We start from the raw sequence: 17,438 nt of genomic DNA on the forward strand, positions 1-17,438 counted from the left end.
CAGGTTTTGGGGAGGGGATGAATCGATTACATCAACCCCAGTGTTCAACTGGTACTTATTTTATTGACCGCCCCAAAGGATGAAAGGCAAAGTCAACCTCGATGGAATTTGAACTCAGAATATAGCAGTGGATGAAATACCGCTAAGCATTTTACTCAGCGTGCTAATGATTCTGCCAGCTCACCACCACCACCACTAACAACAACAACAACAACAATAATAATGATTTCAAATTTTTGCCACAAGGGCAGCTTGGGGGAGGGGATTAAGTTGATTATATCGACTCCAGTGCATAACTGGTGCTTATATTATCGACCCCAAAAAGATGAAAGGCAAAGTCGACCTTGGTGCAATTTGAACTCACAATGTAGCAACGGGTGAAATACTGCTAAGCATTTTGTCCAGCATGCTTACGATTCTGCCAGCTCATCACCCTAACAATAATAATAATGATGATGATGACAATGACAATGATGGTAGTGGGGGTGGTGATGATGATGATAGATGACTGATGATGACAATGATGGTAGTGGTAATGGTGATGTGTTGTTGGTGGTGGTGTTGGTGGTTGTTTCTAACTTAGGTACAAGGCCAGCAATTTTGAGAGGAAGAGCTTAGTTGATAAACCAACTAAAATATTTAACTAATAGTTTATTTTACTACACTCTTTCCATCTTCAGAGGGTTGAAAATTGACAATGGCAGAATTTGAACATAGAATATGGAGAGCGAGAACGAATACTGCAAAGCAATTTTCCAAAAGTCTAAAATATCTGTCAATCCACTGCACATTTATTGTTTTTGAAATTAAGAACAAGTCCAGCAATTTAGTTCAAGAGAGAGTTAGTCAATGCCATTGACTGCAATACTTGGACTGGAAATGTATTTTATTAACCTTGGAAGAATAGAAGGCAATTTGATTCTAGCAGGATTTGAACTCAGAATATTTGCAAAGCATTTTTGTCTTTTAATGTTCTAATCATCATCATCATCATCATCATCATCATCATCATCATCATCAAACATCTGTTGTCCATGCTGGCATAGGTTAGACGGTTTGACCAGGTCTGGTAAACTGAGGGGTTGCACCAGACACCAGTCTGATTTGGCATGGTTTCTATGACTGGATGCCCTTCCTAATGCCAACCACTCTAAGAGTGTAATGGGTGCTCTTACATTCCACTGGCATGGGTTCCAGTCATGTGACACCAGCATTGGCCATGATTACAATTTCACTTGGCTTGATGGGTCTTCTTGAGCATTGCATATTGTCAAAGGTCATGATCACTAGTCGTTGCTTCTGTGAGGCCTAACATTTGAAGATCATGCTTCACCACCTCGTCTCATGACTTCCTGGATTTACCTCTTCCATAGGTTCCCTTCACAGCACTTCTTTACACTGCTGTCCTAATCCATATGCATCGCATGACTGTATCAGCACAGTCGTCTCTCTTGCATACCACATCTGATGTTTCTTATGCTTATCTTTTCTTTCAAGACGCTTACACTCTGTCATACATGCACGCTGACATTGCACATCCAGTGAAGCATACTAGCTTCCTTTCTTTCAAGCCTAAGCATGTCCTTGGCAGTAACAGCTCATGTTTCACTGCTTAATGAGTCTGTCAATCCAGTCATAGTAATAATGATTACACATTTTTGAAGATGGTTAGCAATTTTGAAGAGTGAGGTAAGTCAGTTACAGCAACACTTCTAATTCACTGGTACTTTATGTTAATGACTCTGGAAGAATAAAAAGCAAAGTTGACCTTATCAGGATTTGAACTTCATAAATAAAGAGCTAGAACAAATACCACAAAGCATGTTTTGCAGTGCTCTATTGAGTCTGCCACCTTGCCACTTTAATAGTGGCAACAGCAACAACTATAGAAATAGTTATCATAATGTAGTGCTAGGAAGGAAAAGAATAATAGTTCCAGCAATGATATTTGATAAGAGATTCTCTGTATAAATATAAATGTTTAGTAAACTCTATGTTGTTCACCAATAGTTTGACTTTATGTTAAACATATAGACACAAACATAGAAATGAGCGGGAAAATTATTATTATCTGTGTCACCTCTATTTATGCACTTGGTTTTATGGTGCAGGATAGATTCAGAATGAGTTTTATTAGAATGTTCTTACAAATTATATGCCAGATAATTTAATATTGTCAATATTATTGAATGGAACCAGTTTTGCATTGTAAATATATCTGTTTCTGGCTGTAGCATTATAACTTATGAGATATCAATTATGTTTACAGTATAAATACATAGAGATACAGCAGTTTCTATATTTGTAGGTAGGGCAACTCAAAGATATTGTGGTCAAATCCCCATGGCTGTTTCCTACAATAATATAGTTATTTGTGACTATCATTTAAAATTGATTTGCTTCAACAACATATGTAGGTCAACAGTCCTACAGAATTGTGAAGAAATAAACAGATGTGACTAAATTATAGGAATAGAAGTCATCAATGAACAGTATTTGTTAATTACTTCCATAGTATTGTGCTCATAATTTTGCAGACAATCTGAGCAATAAACTGAGGAATGCTATTATTGTCTTTTATGTCTGGAAGACTACATAGTGTTATAGTTAATATGGTAAATAGAAAGAAACAGTATGGTGCTAAACTACAATGCTTCATTCTTATCATTCTGTGTTCTTAGTTCCACTCCTGCTTCAGGTGACTCTGTCTTCCATCACTGAACAGTCCATAAAATAAATAAAACATTGAACATTGGATTTTATTCAATCTACACACCTTCTCTTAGGAAAACTGGCTTAGTCACAAGAAATTATTATCTCTCCATTAAAATACTTTATAGCTCTTCACATTTGAACTTTCAGGTATTAGAATTATTTGTTGCTTAAAGATAAAGAGATTTGTCTTAGCTGTGAGAAGAGGAAGTTGATGTAAAACATAGTTACGAGAAAAGAAAACTAACATTTACCTTAGTTATGAGAAAAGAATGTTAGAATATACCTTTACAATGACAAGAGGAAGCTTAAGAGGTATATTTTAGCTATGAGCAGAAAAAGTTACGATGTGTCTTAAATTTGTCTTGAGGAATCTAATGTTATCATAAAAGAAAAAATACTTCTCAAATGAGATCATAAAGTCAAATAGTGAAAGTCATTTCATAAAAATATTTTAATGAATCTAATAGAGAAAAATTAGATCTGATGATCAATTTATTAATTTAATAATAGACAGATAAAATCTAAATACCTTCACATAAAAAGTAATCCAGTTTTCATACCAATTATAACTTCTTTTTTTTTTTTTGTGATAAAGAATTACTAGAAAATTTCTAGCTTTGGTATTTATATTGCAATTTATGAGAGCAAACAGCAATTATATAAGTTTACAGGCCTAAATCGAGATTTTAAACATCTATCCTCATTCGATAAATGAATTATCCAAGTCCTTGATTAATGATGATAATAATAAAAGGAGCTGATAAAGTATGATAACAGGAAAGGATAAGAGAACATAAAGTCAGATAAGTGACATTTACCTTGACAAACAAATGATGATGGTGTTTCTCCAGGGTGGACACGAGCAGTAATAAATACCATCCTTTGTTTCTGAGGATTTTTAAAGTTAGCTGGATGTGTGATGGTTACAAGATCCAAACGTCTTTCTTGCTGTGAAATAAAATAGGTAAAGAAAACTGTAGGATTGCAAAAAGGTAAAGCGATGGTGAAACTGAGACAATAAACACTGAGTTGCCTATAGAGGTGCCTGGATAGTCAGTCTAGAAGGGAGCAAATTGATTTGGCATCTAAAATCTTTTATCTTTCACTTGTTTTGGTCATTAAACTGTGGCTATGCTGGAGAACTGCCTTGAAAAGTTTTTAGTCAAATGAATTGACCCCCAGCACATTTTTTAAGCCTGGTACTTATTCTATCAGATTTTTAATTTTTTTTGCTGAACCACTACGTTACAAGGACATAGACAAAGCAACACTAGTTTTCAAGTTGTGTACTGGGGGCCAAACACAGACATGAAAACACACAAACACACATGATGAGCTTCTTTGAGTTTCCGTAACCAAATCCACTCATGTGGAAGCATGTGGCTTAGTGGTAAGGGTGCTGGACTCGTGATCACAAGATTGTGGTTTTGATTCCTGGACTGGGGCAATGCACTGTGTTCTTGAGCAAAACACCTCATTTCACACAGCTCCAGTCCACTCAGCTGGCAAAAATATGTCATCTTGTGACAGACAATACTAACTAGTGTAGACCAGGACTCTATGACAATAGTAAACTATCACTGATAGGGGAAACTTCACAGTAGCACTAATTAGTACTGATGCAGACTATATGATAATACTGACAGCAACAGAGACCCTCTAAGCAGCCAGTGAGAAAGCAATATTTATATGATTATAACATTTTCATAGAATGAAGAAATCTTGGTGATTGAACTATTTCTTAATGAGAATTCATTAAATGGTATTTTAATGACTTCACCTGGTATTTATAGGTTGAGTAATTACAGTCAATCTAATTGAAGACAATCTATTTAAATAGTTGATTCTCAGTTTCCTTGTGACTTCACTCAACTAAGGCTATAATTTACCAAAATTTTATTAATATTTAAGGATTTCGGTTCATTACATTGTATTACCTGTATCTTATATAGCTACTTCTCATGTGTTTGCTCTACTTCAAATTATTATCTATTATCACATTTTATTATATTACCTAGTTTATATTATATTTGTAATTCAGCATCATCATTATCCTTTTAAAGTTCCTTTTTTTCCATGCTTCCATAGATCAAACTGAATTTGTTGAAACAGATTTTCTATGACTGGATGCCTTTCCTGCTGCCAAGTTTCACTTGTTCCTAAGCTAGGTAACATTTCCCCATAGCCAGACATGTTTTCATGGAAGATTGGAAACAAACGACACCACTTGTATGAAGGTGACTCTCATTTACAACTGTCACATAATATCAAGAAATGGAGAGACACAGAAACACATACACTCTCTCTCTCTCTCTCTCTCACACACATACACACACACAAACTCAAATATGTTGATATCCTTGAAAAGCACATTTACAGAGTCTATTTAGAGATTGCTTAACACTTTCAATACCAACCTGGCTGAAAATACTTCTGGCTCTGTAGTACAAACGTCATGTTTTCATGACTTTTGAATTAAAACCTTCCACAATTTATGTTCTTAACACCAACTTAATGATAACTAAGTTATTTTACTAGATTCTTTGTTATATTTAAAATTAATTGAAAGAAACAGAGCATCTCAAAGTAAATATGATAACAAAAGGGCTAAGCGATTTTCCAGACTGTTAACTGTCACTATCACTAACTGCAGCATCAGTCACCTTCTCCCACTACATTTGCCTTTATTATCTTATTTGAAGTCTCTCAGTTTATACCCTTCAATTGTTATTCTTTTTATTATTGTGGTTATTGTTGCCAATACATTAAGTAATCCGAATAAGGAAAAAAATCCTAAATCACCAGTGTTTGCCTGAATCATTATTATTTTATGTCTGCATTCTATGCTTGTATGGGTTTGGATGGGCCATTGTAGTCCAAGTCAGTTCATATTTGGAGTTATCTGTTTTACTAGTTAGCTTAGAGGACCATGTACATATAGATTCCAGTTCTACTTGGTTTTTATGGTTGAGTGCCCTTCTAAATATTAAACACTTTACGAGAGCACTGATAATATTGATTTTTTTCTAACAAGAAAGTTTGTGATTATAAGATTGTGTGTATGAACAGGGTACTTCAGCTAAATTTGACAGTTTGTATAAAACAAAAAGAAAACACAATATCCTATCCAAAAATAAAAGTATTTAAAAAAAATACCAACTAGATTATGGCTGAGAGATTATAGTTTACTCAAAGTGGCTGCCCTTAGCTTCCACCATGGCCTTGAGAAGGCTCCAGAATCTGGTACATGCATTCTTTACTGTATCCCTGGGAAGCTCTTCGAGCACCTCCTTGATCTTGGCCACCAGCTTAAACTTGGTGTTGCAAGTAGAGTGGCTGGTGCCTTTCTCAAATGCAATCCATGGGATACTATCAGGTGAATTGGGAGACCAGAAATTAGGTTTGGTGAAATCATGGATTCTCCAACAATCACCTCTGACTCTTTCTGGGGGTATGGCAAGGAACCAAATCCTGCTGCCACACCTGTGGCCTACCAGCAGCAATCCTCTCCAGTCAGTGTTTGACCACGATTCTCCAGCAGCTTCACATAGCAGTTTGAATTGAGCCTAAGGTCCTGTACATCAGTTGTTGGATGAATTCTGGTTTGCCGATTCAGTTAGAACACCTGATGTATCCCTTCCTGATGGCTGTGGCTTTGTAGTCTCTGCTGCAGCTGTCTATATTACATCTTACAACCTCTACAGTGTTCACAGATCATTGAGCATCAGTCATGATGTTTTCATTTTGACACCTCGTGCCAATCATCTTGATACAGGCAACTCTTTTCCAATATTCAGATGGATTCCAGTCCTCCATATCAGCTAAGTTTTTCTCAGCTACAACTTTAATCTTTATTCTTTCTAATGTCAGTGACTGCTCACCAATACATCAAGCTTTTTCTGAAATAAAGGAGATGTTAAAAAACATCATCAAATTTAGCCCAAATGCCCTGTATAAGGATATATTATTATTATTAAGCTGGTAAACTAGGCAGATTTGTCAGCACATCAGATAAAATGACTCATGGCATTTCTTTCATCATCATCATCATCATCATCATCATCATTTAACATCCATTGTCCATGCTGGTACAGGTTGGATGGTTTGACCGGGCTGGCAGACTGGAAAACTGCATCAGACTCCAGTCTGATTTAGCATGGTTTTCTATGGCTAGATATCCTTCCTAACGTCAACCACTCCAAGAATGTAATGAGTGTGTCATATATGGGCTTCATATTTTGATTTTTGATTCTGCCAAACTCAACTTTGCATTTTATCTTTTGGGATCAATGAAACAATTACCACTTAAGCACTGGGGTTGATGTAATTGACTGCCCTTTCCCCAAAAAATTTCAGGCCTTGTGCCTATACTACAAGGAATTATCATTAAGTTTCCAAAAGTGGGGAGTAACGTGGCCACATGGCATACTAACATTCTCTGTACTTCCACAGCTGCCAAAAACTAAAACTAAACCTGTTGGACAATTAATTGTTTGCAGCATCTATGAGCTCTGATCCAACCTAGACATCATGTATGACCAACATTAACTAATAAGTAAACCTCATATTCTATTCCTCTCAAAGAAACAAAAATCTCATCTCTTATTCATAGTCTATGTTTGCTGTCCAGACTATGATTATTACTCGGAATTTACTCAGGAAAGTGGTGTCTGTGCATGTGGGGCTTCCATACTCCCTGCTTCATATCTCTCTCACTTGAATACCAGACGCAATGACTTTTACTTATTCTGACTTAAAGTCTCTCTCCTCAACTCCTCTAAATATATCTGCTTCCTCTACCTGTCAGCACATCATCTTTACACTTCTCATGTTATTCAACCATTTCATTACCCTAACAGCCCATGTCAAATCTATGGGGAGTACACAATCTTCTTTGCAGCTCGTTCCTAATGACTGGTTGCAGCTGTGTCAGTTCTATACTAACTGCAATTGATGTATTCAAAAAAAGCAATGTTTGTGATTGAAGCTATCTTCCCGAGTATATCCCTCCATATTCCAAAAATATATATCCCTCCATATCCATCAAAAATTTGTTGAAAACACTCTTGTTGCATCCAATACAACCAAACCTTTTAACTATATCAGGTACATAAATCTCCTGTTAGAACTTCCCACCTATGGCCTCCTTCCATATATTGTCTCTCAGATCAAAAGCTTCCTGTTAGCTCACCTTTGTAGCATGTGTTGATGGAGCTCTGCTGACTCACATTTTATCAACTCCTATGTGCTCCAGGGTTCAGTTTTGTCTTCTATTTTCCCCTACTATGTATCAATAACATGCCTGCCATCATCTCTAACAATGCTCGCTCCATTACAAATGATACTACACTCCATTCCTCTATAACTTTCCTCATACTAGTTTCATTCACATGCAATTTAAACATCTGTTGCCAAATCTACATTTAGTCTGCAAATAGGAACTTCAAAACCATTTTCCATTGGGGGTCACTCAAATCTTGTTTCCTTTACCAGCAAAAAGACCCAATCACTAAAGTTATCAAGAAAACGTTATCGCATCTCTCCCTCCCTAAACATGAACAACATGCAACTAAAACCCACAAGATTTCTTGAAATCGATAGGCCTTATTATAACTAAGGATCTGTCTTGATAAACACACACCTTCAACATTTCAAGGATGGCATCTCAGAGACTGAACTTCTTCAAAGCCAGAAAATATTTCTATTCATCAATAACTACTGACCCTTTCTAAAGATCATTTGAGAATCACAATAGAATACTCGTCCTATATCATGTATGGTGCTGCTGTATACAAAGAATGGTTAATCAAATGATTGTGAAGTTGAACGCCATCTTTCACACATACTTGCACACATACACATGCTTGCGCATGCACAAACACAAACACACACACACAGAGTATATGTGTGTGTGTGTGTGTATGTGTATATATATGTGTGTATGCATACATACACATACACCTTCACATTCCTACATATAATCACATACATATTATAAGCATGGATAATTTTTTCATAATTAACCAGCTTTACACAAAGATATGTTATTTTGGTTTTATAGAAAGCTTTTAAAGATTTTCAAGATAATTTTGCAACCTAACTTAAAGTGATTCTTCCTTGAAACCACTATATTAGCAAGGCAGTTGGATGGTTTCACTTGGCAGTAAGCTATTACTTCCAAAATACACAAATAGATAGATAATTCATCAACAAAATAAATAGATAAGAATATAATCCTGTTCCAACAATGTACATCTTGCATTGTTGTACAGTCAGTAACCTATCACAGAAAGGAAGGTGTAACTATAACGACAATCATGGAGATATCTGCACAGATATGATCTGATAGCCAGGATAATGAAAAACAGTTTAAATACAAATGCATTGAATTAAAAGTCAAAAGCAGTGTTTTAATCTGATAGGAACAGTTTTCTAATATACAAATTTAGCATTAAAGAAATATGGAGGAACTTTCGTTTACAGTGGTTTACACTGGTGTAAAGAATACAGAAGATCTAAGCTGAGAGATAAATAATACTAAAGAATATATATATATATATATATATATATATATATATATATATATATATATATATATACCTGTATATATGCATATATATATGTGTATATATAATATAAACATATATGCGTACACATGCATGTATATGTACACACACACACACACACACACACACACACACACACACACACATATATATATATACATACATATATACATATATAACATAATGACAACAGAATTACATTTAAGAAACAAAACAACTGTTGTTTCAAAAACACAGCAACTGTTTGTAAATTCAATATTATTACTAAAGGAATAAAAAATATACTTCAAAATCAATGTTTATCAGATTAACTGATTTAATTTAGTTTGACAGTGAGATTATCTTATATACATATGCATATATATGTATGTATATATATGTGTGTGTGTGTGTGTGTGCATGTGTACATGTATATATATATATATATATATATATATATATATATATATCATCATTATATAGATATGCATGAGTACGCTTATATGTTTATATTATATATACACATATATATGCATATATACAGATATATATATACACACACACAAAACAGATAAAGATATATTCATATGCATCAACATATACGCACACACACACACACACATATATATATATATATAGATGCACACACTGTCAAGCAGTATGGGATATTTGTATGACATGTGATCTTGGTACAGCATGATTTTACAATGATATCCTAGAAGGATGGTTCTGGCACAATGCATATGTGCAATAGTAGTCAAAGCAAGACTACAACTAAGGCAGCCAGAATAGCTTAGAAGCTTTCATAAACTGCTAAAATAATAACTTAATAGGAAATGGGATTGAAAAAAGGACATAAGATCTTCTATTATCAGAGAACATCTCAATTATTTTTTTGAAGTATGAAAATAAAGGATTTGATCCTTGAAAGCCTAATCGTAAACAGCAAGTGTCAATAAAAAGCCTCAAAATTCTCTCCAGAAAATAACCTAGAATTTTCTGTAAAAGAAGAAAAAAAATTGTGAAGACAGCAGGAGATGTGGGATAAGCATAGTAAAAATTGTAATGAATGAGTTTACTGAATACTCAAGACAGATGTGGATGTGAACTGCAAAATAAGAAGCCTCATATATTGCATAAGTTGCCTCAGTTAGAAAAAAAATTACATCAGCCAGACTGGAAAACCCCTATCTGAATGGCAGAGGATACATAAACAACAAATACACCATCTGGATCGAACGAAAGACCCACTTAGTGAGCATTTCAAAGTTTGTGAGAACAACAAATTCAAAACGTTCATGTTTACCAATGCTTAAAAGATGATCCAATATATCATTTGGAAATGGAAGGACATTTTATGTAAAAAAAAAAAATTAATTCCCTGAATAAATTTGTTTAAAGAAACAATAATAACCAAAACAGAAAAATTTGTACATCTCCAAAAATCTCTTTAAGAAGTTGATGAAAGAGCCAGACTTAAGTATTTCTTCTTGATCTTTAAAAATTTTTTATTTTTCACTTCTATTTTGATGAAAATTCAAAAAATGGATTTCCATCTTCATTACTTTCACTCACTTATTTCTTACTATTCTAGTTATGCATTTATTAATTCTATACATACATGTGTATTCCTTATGTGTGTGCATATATGCCTGTATATATGCATGCACGTGTGTGTATGTGTGTGTGGACACAATCATACATGAAGATATTTCATTGGACGCAAAAACCCCACAGTATAAATTCTTTAACTTAAAACTTTAGTCCAGAACAAACTTTCATTTGTCACATGATATTGATGAATTGTCAGTGACAAACTACGTCCTCATGTTTTCTTTAACCTATTTCCTTCTTTTTCTTCTTCTTTTACTCTTTCATTAATTTTATACATGATTATAAACATCTTGTTTTATGCATTCGTGTATGTATATGTTTTCTAAATATGTGTGCATGGGTACGTATGCATGTGCATATGGCTTTTGATATATCAGTAGTATAAATTATTTAACTTAAAAAAATTCTTGTTCAAAACGTCTTCACTTGCTACATGAACCTAATGACCTGTCAGTGACAAACTAAATCTCAACCAATTATCAAAGAATGTGATCACTCTCATCTTGAGCAGAAATTGACTGATTCTCCAGTATTTTTGCTACAAAATAATATAAACAATTTTCTGTCGTTTTCCTAAGAAAATCAAATCAAGACTATAAATATATATATATATATACACACACACACAGACACATATATATAGTCTGGATTTTCCTATTTTCTTTATATATATTTATATATATATATATTCAGCAAAAATTTAGATTCAGATGAAAATGGTACTTAAGAATTTAGTATGGTATTATCCATACAATTTCAAAATAAGGTGATTAAAATCAAAATAAGTAACAAGGATATCCAGAGGTAATGCAGTACGATCGTTTCATGTAGCTCCATTTAATTGAACAATGCAATCATTACATCAATTTAAAATGCAGAGCAATTCTAAGCTGCACATAGATATAATAGAATCTTTTCATGTAAGTTGCATGAAACGATCATACTGCATTACCTCTGGATATCCTTGTTGCTTATTTTGATTTTACACACACACACACACACACACACACACACACACACACACACACACACACACATATCGATAGATAGATAAATAGATAGATAGATAGATACATACATACATACATACATACAGGAGGATCGGTTAATTATGATTTTAGTCAACGTATTCCCCTCTCAGATTCTTGCACTTATAGCAGTGGTCCTTGTTGGGTATGCGGCATTGATAAGTCACAACAATCACAAAACATCGATGTATGTTGCTCTGAGAACGGACCTATGTGAGTTGTCTCGCTTGACTATGACTTAATTTCAGGTGTTTTTTACACCAGGTGAGTAGAGAATATATTCTCTTGCACCTAAAAACTGCAGCCAACCTATTAAGTACCAACACACATACCTTGTGTACGTGTGTTCGATTTTGTTTATATATATATATATATATATATATATATATATATATATATATATATAGGGAGAATTCACAAAAAACCAAAAGACGAAGACAGGTGGTGTAGAAAACAAACAGATGTATTAGTATAATGCTCGGGAATTGAAAAAGTCTTTAATGTTTCGAGCCTACGCTTTTCCACAGAAAGGGACACAGAAAGAAACAAGGAGAGAAAGAAGCAAAGAAAAAAAATGTGTGTAGTGGTTAGCGACCTATCAATCTATCTGTATGTATACACACACAAACACACACACATTTATATAATGTGTGTGTGTGTGTGTGTGTGTGTGAGACCATTGTAAGTGGATGATTTCTTTTAAGGTACTCCTGTACAGATATCCATGAGATGCATGTGCTGATCCCTTCAATGCCAAGCTGCTTGAAACCACTTATACTATAGTGTCCACATTTGAATTAAAATCTTAATGAAAATCTCATTATAACATGAATGATATAATGATATTTCAACTATTGAAAACTGCCATATTATGTACCAGTATATGAAGCTACAGATAGTTTGCTAAAATCCTTCCAATACCTTGATTATATTGAAAATTAATTGAAACTTCATTAATCTACTCAGGTGAACTACAGTCATGTATATGGTGAATGATACATCTACTCAAATTATTCCCAAAGTATTTAAAGTCAGGTCAGCTTTGGAAGGATTAATGGCATAGATAAATGCATAACTGTATCACTGTATTGACCAGATTATCAGATGTTGTCATACACTGCCGGTCACAATGCACTTCTGCATATTGTATTGCTGCAGCTTTCAAATGATGGTATCCCACTTGCAAGGTGGGCAGACCAACTTTCTCCTGAACAAAATGCCAGGGTTACCCATTAGCAACAGAGTAAAGGTTACCTTCTTGAATCATGCCGGTTTATAAGGACCAGTTTCCTAGTTCCTATGGAATATAAATTCCCCACCTGGATGGGGCACCAGTCTGTCACAGAATTATTAATTTTTTCCTTCCAGCTGCATGAACTAGAACAATGTGAAATGAAGAATTTTGCTCAAGAACACAATGTGTTGCTTGGTCCAGGAATCAAAACCACAATTTTACGATCATGAGTCCAACACCCTAACCACTAAACCACGTTCTTCAACTATTTGCAAATGAATGGACAGGAACAACATGAAATGCAGTGTTTTGCTCAAGAATTCAATGCAACACTGGTTTGAGAATCAAAACCACAATCTCGTGATCATGAGGGCAACATCTTACTCAACAGACCACATACACATGCACACCTATATAATTGAATAAGAAAAGTAGAACAGAAACAGAGACTGTAGTCGGTGGTGAGCTGGCAGAAACGTTAGCACACCGGGTGAAATGTTTAGCGATATTTCGTCTGCCGTTACGTTCTGAGTTCAAATTCCGCCAAGGTCGACTTTACTTTTCATCCTTTCAGGGTCGATAAATTAATTACCATTTACGTACTGGGGGTCGATGTAATCGACTTAATCCCTTTGTTTGTCCCCTCTATGTTTGGCCCCTTGTGGGCAATAAAGAAATAAGAAACAGAGACTGTAGTCTGGTTCTGCATTGGCTAAAGTGATGAGTATTCCAGTTGGTTTGATCAATGGGTCAGCCTACTAATAAAGGGATTGCACCCAGAAAGTTCTCCTCCAAGTTACAAGTCTGGGCAAGGTTGCTTGTAGAAGACCAGCAGTTGCCCATACAGACCAGTTTCCACTCTCCATGAGATTGATGTTGTCCAAGGTATGTCCACTGATATTGTCCAATACAGCTTGGCACCAGTGACATCAATTATTTCTACAGCTAAGGGAACTGGAGCAGTGTGAAATAAACAGACAGCCCTGTCCAGAAATCCAACTCATAACTTCACAATTGTAAGCCTGATGCTCTAATCACTGAGTTATCTGCTTTCTCTAAAGGTAAAATGGAAATAAAGACTGTAGACTTTGGTTATTATCAAAGAATGTAATGTAGTAACAACTGAAGATCAAAGGTAAAAGTAGTACACTGGTTAAATTTGTTTCATCAGTTAAATACAGGTGGTGTAATTGTATTAAAGAAGACTACTGCAGTGTAGGGATTGATAAGTCATTGATTACAATGTATATCTAGGTGTACATAAGCCTATAAAATTGATGTATTAGTGTCACAAGAGAGACAAGGATATTAAAATTTTGAGTAAAACTTTTCTTTTGCAGAGAAAAATTCTTTAGTAATTTTTTTCCCCCAGCACAGACCAACATAGGTTCCCTGGAACACAGGTTTATGTTTCTGATTCCTTTACAGACCCGTACTTTTCATTATATGACATGAAATTTTTGTCTCATAAGATAATGCACATGTAGACAGTAAGGGCTGTATAATCTAGTACTATGATCCAAATAATTGTCACTAGTAACAATATGTAACTGTTAAACAATGATATATTTTTAATGCCGTACTATTTTAGAGTACTGTTTTGCTTTCAAATTTTGGTACAAGGCCAGCAGTTTCAGGGAGTAGCTAAGTCAATTACATCAACTCTAATGTTCAACTGGTACTTATTTTATCGACCCTGAAAGGATGAAAGGTAAAGTTGACCTTGGCTGAATTTGAACTCAGAACATAAGAAGTACAAAATGCTTCACAGCATTTTGTCCAGTGTAGTAGCAATTCTGTCAGTTCGCTGCCTTTATTTTAGAGACTAATAATGGTTTCAAATTTTGGCGCAAAGCCAGTAAGCTTGGGGGAGGAGCTCAGTCAATTAAATAGATCCCAGTGCTCAACTGGTACTTATTTTATCAACCCCAAAAGAATGAAAGATAAAGTCGACCTCTGCAGAATATGAACTCAGAACATGAAGACAGACGAAATGCCACTAAGCATTCTGCCCAGTGCAGTTATAACTGTCAGTTCACTGCCTTTATTTTAGAGACTAATATTGCAAAAAAATGATATGCAGGACATGTGTTATTTGAAGCATCATTACTCGAGAGACTGATATCTTTTGCACTAGATTTAAAGATATCACTTTCTTTTGTAGATCAAATTTGTTTCAGAGCAAACATCTTTTTGTGTTATGAAGTTTCCTTTCTTATGGCCTATGAATTACTATGAAGCCAGCTCCCTTAATAGGCAGGAGTGACAAAATATGATTAGTAAATGAAGTGCAATTAGCTGTTTCATTTAGATATACAATCACATTATGTCACTGATATTTGAAAGGGTAGACTGAAAATTACCAGACTAATGAGCTGTCAAAGGAAAACAATAATGATGATAGTATAGAAAGAATAAAAATAATTAACACAAATATGACAAATTATAATTTGTATAGGAAAAAATAGTTATTAGTTTGTGGATAAATGTTGTAAGTAGTTTATGTATAGATAAACTGAAATAATATCTTTACACATGTACAAACAAAATTCTAATCACCAGCTTGTGTGACTTCACTACACATCAGAATAGACTCATTATGCTAATAAACTATCTCCAATTAATCTGAGATAATCTGAACAAGTGGACACAGTGTCTATTTGAGATTAATCAAACACTGTATTGTTTGTTATAATAATCAACAAAAATCTAGAGCACTCTTAAATGAAAGTGAGTTGTAATTAGATAATTGGTTTACAGCTGCTATGCATGTGGGAAGTACTTTCAGTTTCATAATCAGGAAGTTATATCTTGATAAATTCTAAGTCAAAATATTTAGAAGATACAGTTTTTTAATCATGTGGATAAAACATTCTTTCTGTAACACTAATAATTAGTTTGAGCAGGTGTAAAGAAGTTCTCCATCTCGTTAATTTTTGAACAAAATTTCAGTCAAAATGCTTAGAAATAATTTTTATAATCATGAAAAACAAAGGAGCAATAGAAACATATGGAAAGTTAGTTAGCCATAACAATTGGAATATCAATACAGTAAATGTTTTGATTTCATGAAATAGAATTATAATATAGGCATAGACATGCCTATGTGATATGTTTGCATTTGAACCATATGGATTTTGGTTCAGTCCCTCTACATGGCATCTTGTGCACGTGTCTCCTATTATAGCTTCAAGCCAACCACAGCATTTAGTAGATGGAAACTGAAAGAAACCTGTCATATAATGTGTATGTATTTGTTACCACCACCACCACCACCACCACCACCACTACTTGACAAATGGTGATGGCTTGTTTACATCCCTGTAACTTTGCAGTTCTGTGTCAGAAGCTGAGAGAGTAAGTACCAGGTTTAGAAATTGAAAGTCATGAGATTGATTTGTTCGACTAAAGCTCTTCAAGGTAGTACCCCAGTGTGGCCACAGTCCACTAACTAGAACAAGTAAAAAGTAAGAGATACATTGATGTAATATTTAGCCTCCTTTAGGAATTATTATTTCTACCACTTTGTTTTTATAAATGCTTCAAAGAAAGAAACAGATAAAAATAGATTTTCCTTTCATTTTGCAAACCTCTGGTGCTGGATATATGTCCACTTCCTCAAATATCTCTAAACATTTGATGAGATGGTCCTTTCCTACAACCATGAAACTTTTGAGTAACGTAGAGCTAAGTACAACTCTTACTAAATACATGTAACTCCAAATGTGTTGAGTGTTCTTTGGTTTTGTATATTCACTCACTCATGTATGTGTGTGTGTGTGTGTGTGTGTGTGTGTGTGTGTGTGTGTGTGTGTGTGTGCATATGTGCTTGTGTGCAGGTGTGTGTGTGTGTGTGTGTGTGTGTGTGTGTGTGTGTGATTCTTACTAGTAATTGCCTTACAAATAAATTTAATGCATTGCTTAAAATTGAATTACTTGGTAGAATCTGTTCATCTTTGCTTTGCTTTGGTTAACCTGTTGCTAATAGATAGTCCAAGTTAGTTTGAAGAAAATGCTGCTACACACAAGACACAATAGTATCTTTTCTTAATTAGGAATAACACTTTGACCATTCACTCTTCAAGTGTTCAATTAAACTGGAATGAGTGTATCACTTTATATAAGCTGTTATCGCAAGCCATCATCCATTTTGTTTTATTCATTCAATTAGTATTTCAAGTATTCTTACATCTGAACTGAGACATTCTGTAAACGTTCTATCAGTGAACTTTCCTTGGCAGGTGTAGAAAACAAGCAAGACTTACTAAAACTTAACCGTTCTGCTGATTGTCATCAATTTAG

General features: G+C 34.5%; 1 protein-coding gene across 1 annotated transcript in view; it reads right to left on the bottom strand.

The window, feature by feature from the left end:
* Positions 1-17,438, bottom strand: part of LOC106877315 (cytosolic carboxypeptidase 6-like) — a 1,751,930-nt gene that overhangs the window by 1,333,171 nt on the left and 401,321 nt on the right. The window contains exon 6 of the mRNA XM_052971128.2: positions 3,534-3,663. Within this exon, the coding sequence (XP_052827088.2) occupies positions 3,534-3,663 (130 nt within the window). The remainder of the gene's footprint in view (positions 1-3,533; positions 3,664-17,438) is intronic.

Source organism: Octopus bimaculoides, chromosome 10 (assembly GCF_046866305.1).
Source record: "Octopus bimaculoides isolate indiv1 chromosome 10, ASM4686630v1, whole genome shotgun sequence".
Lineage (NCBI taxonomy): Eukaryota > Metazoa > Mollusca > Cephalopoda > Octopoda > Octopodidae > Octopus > Octopus bimaculoides.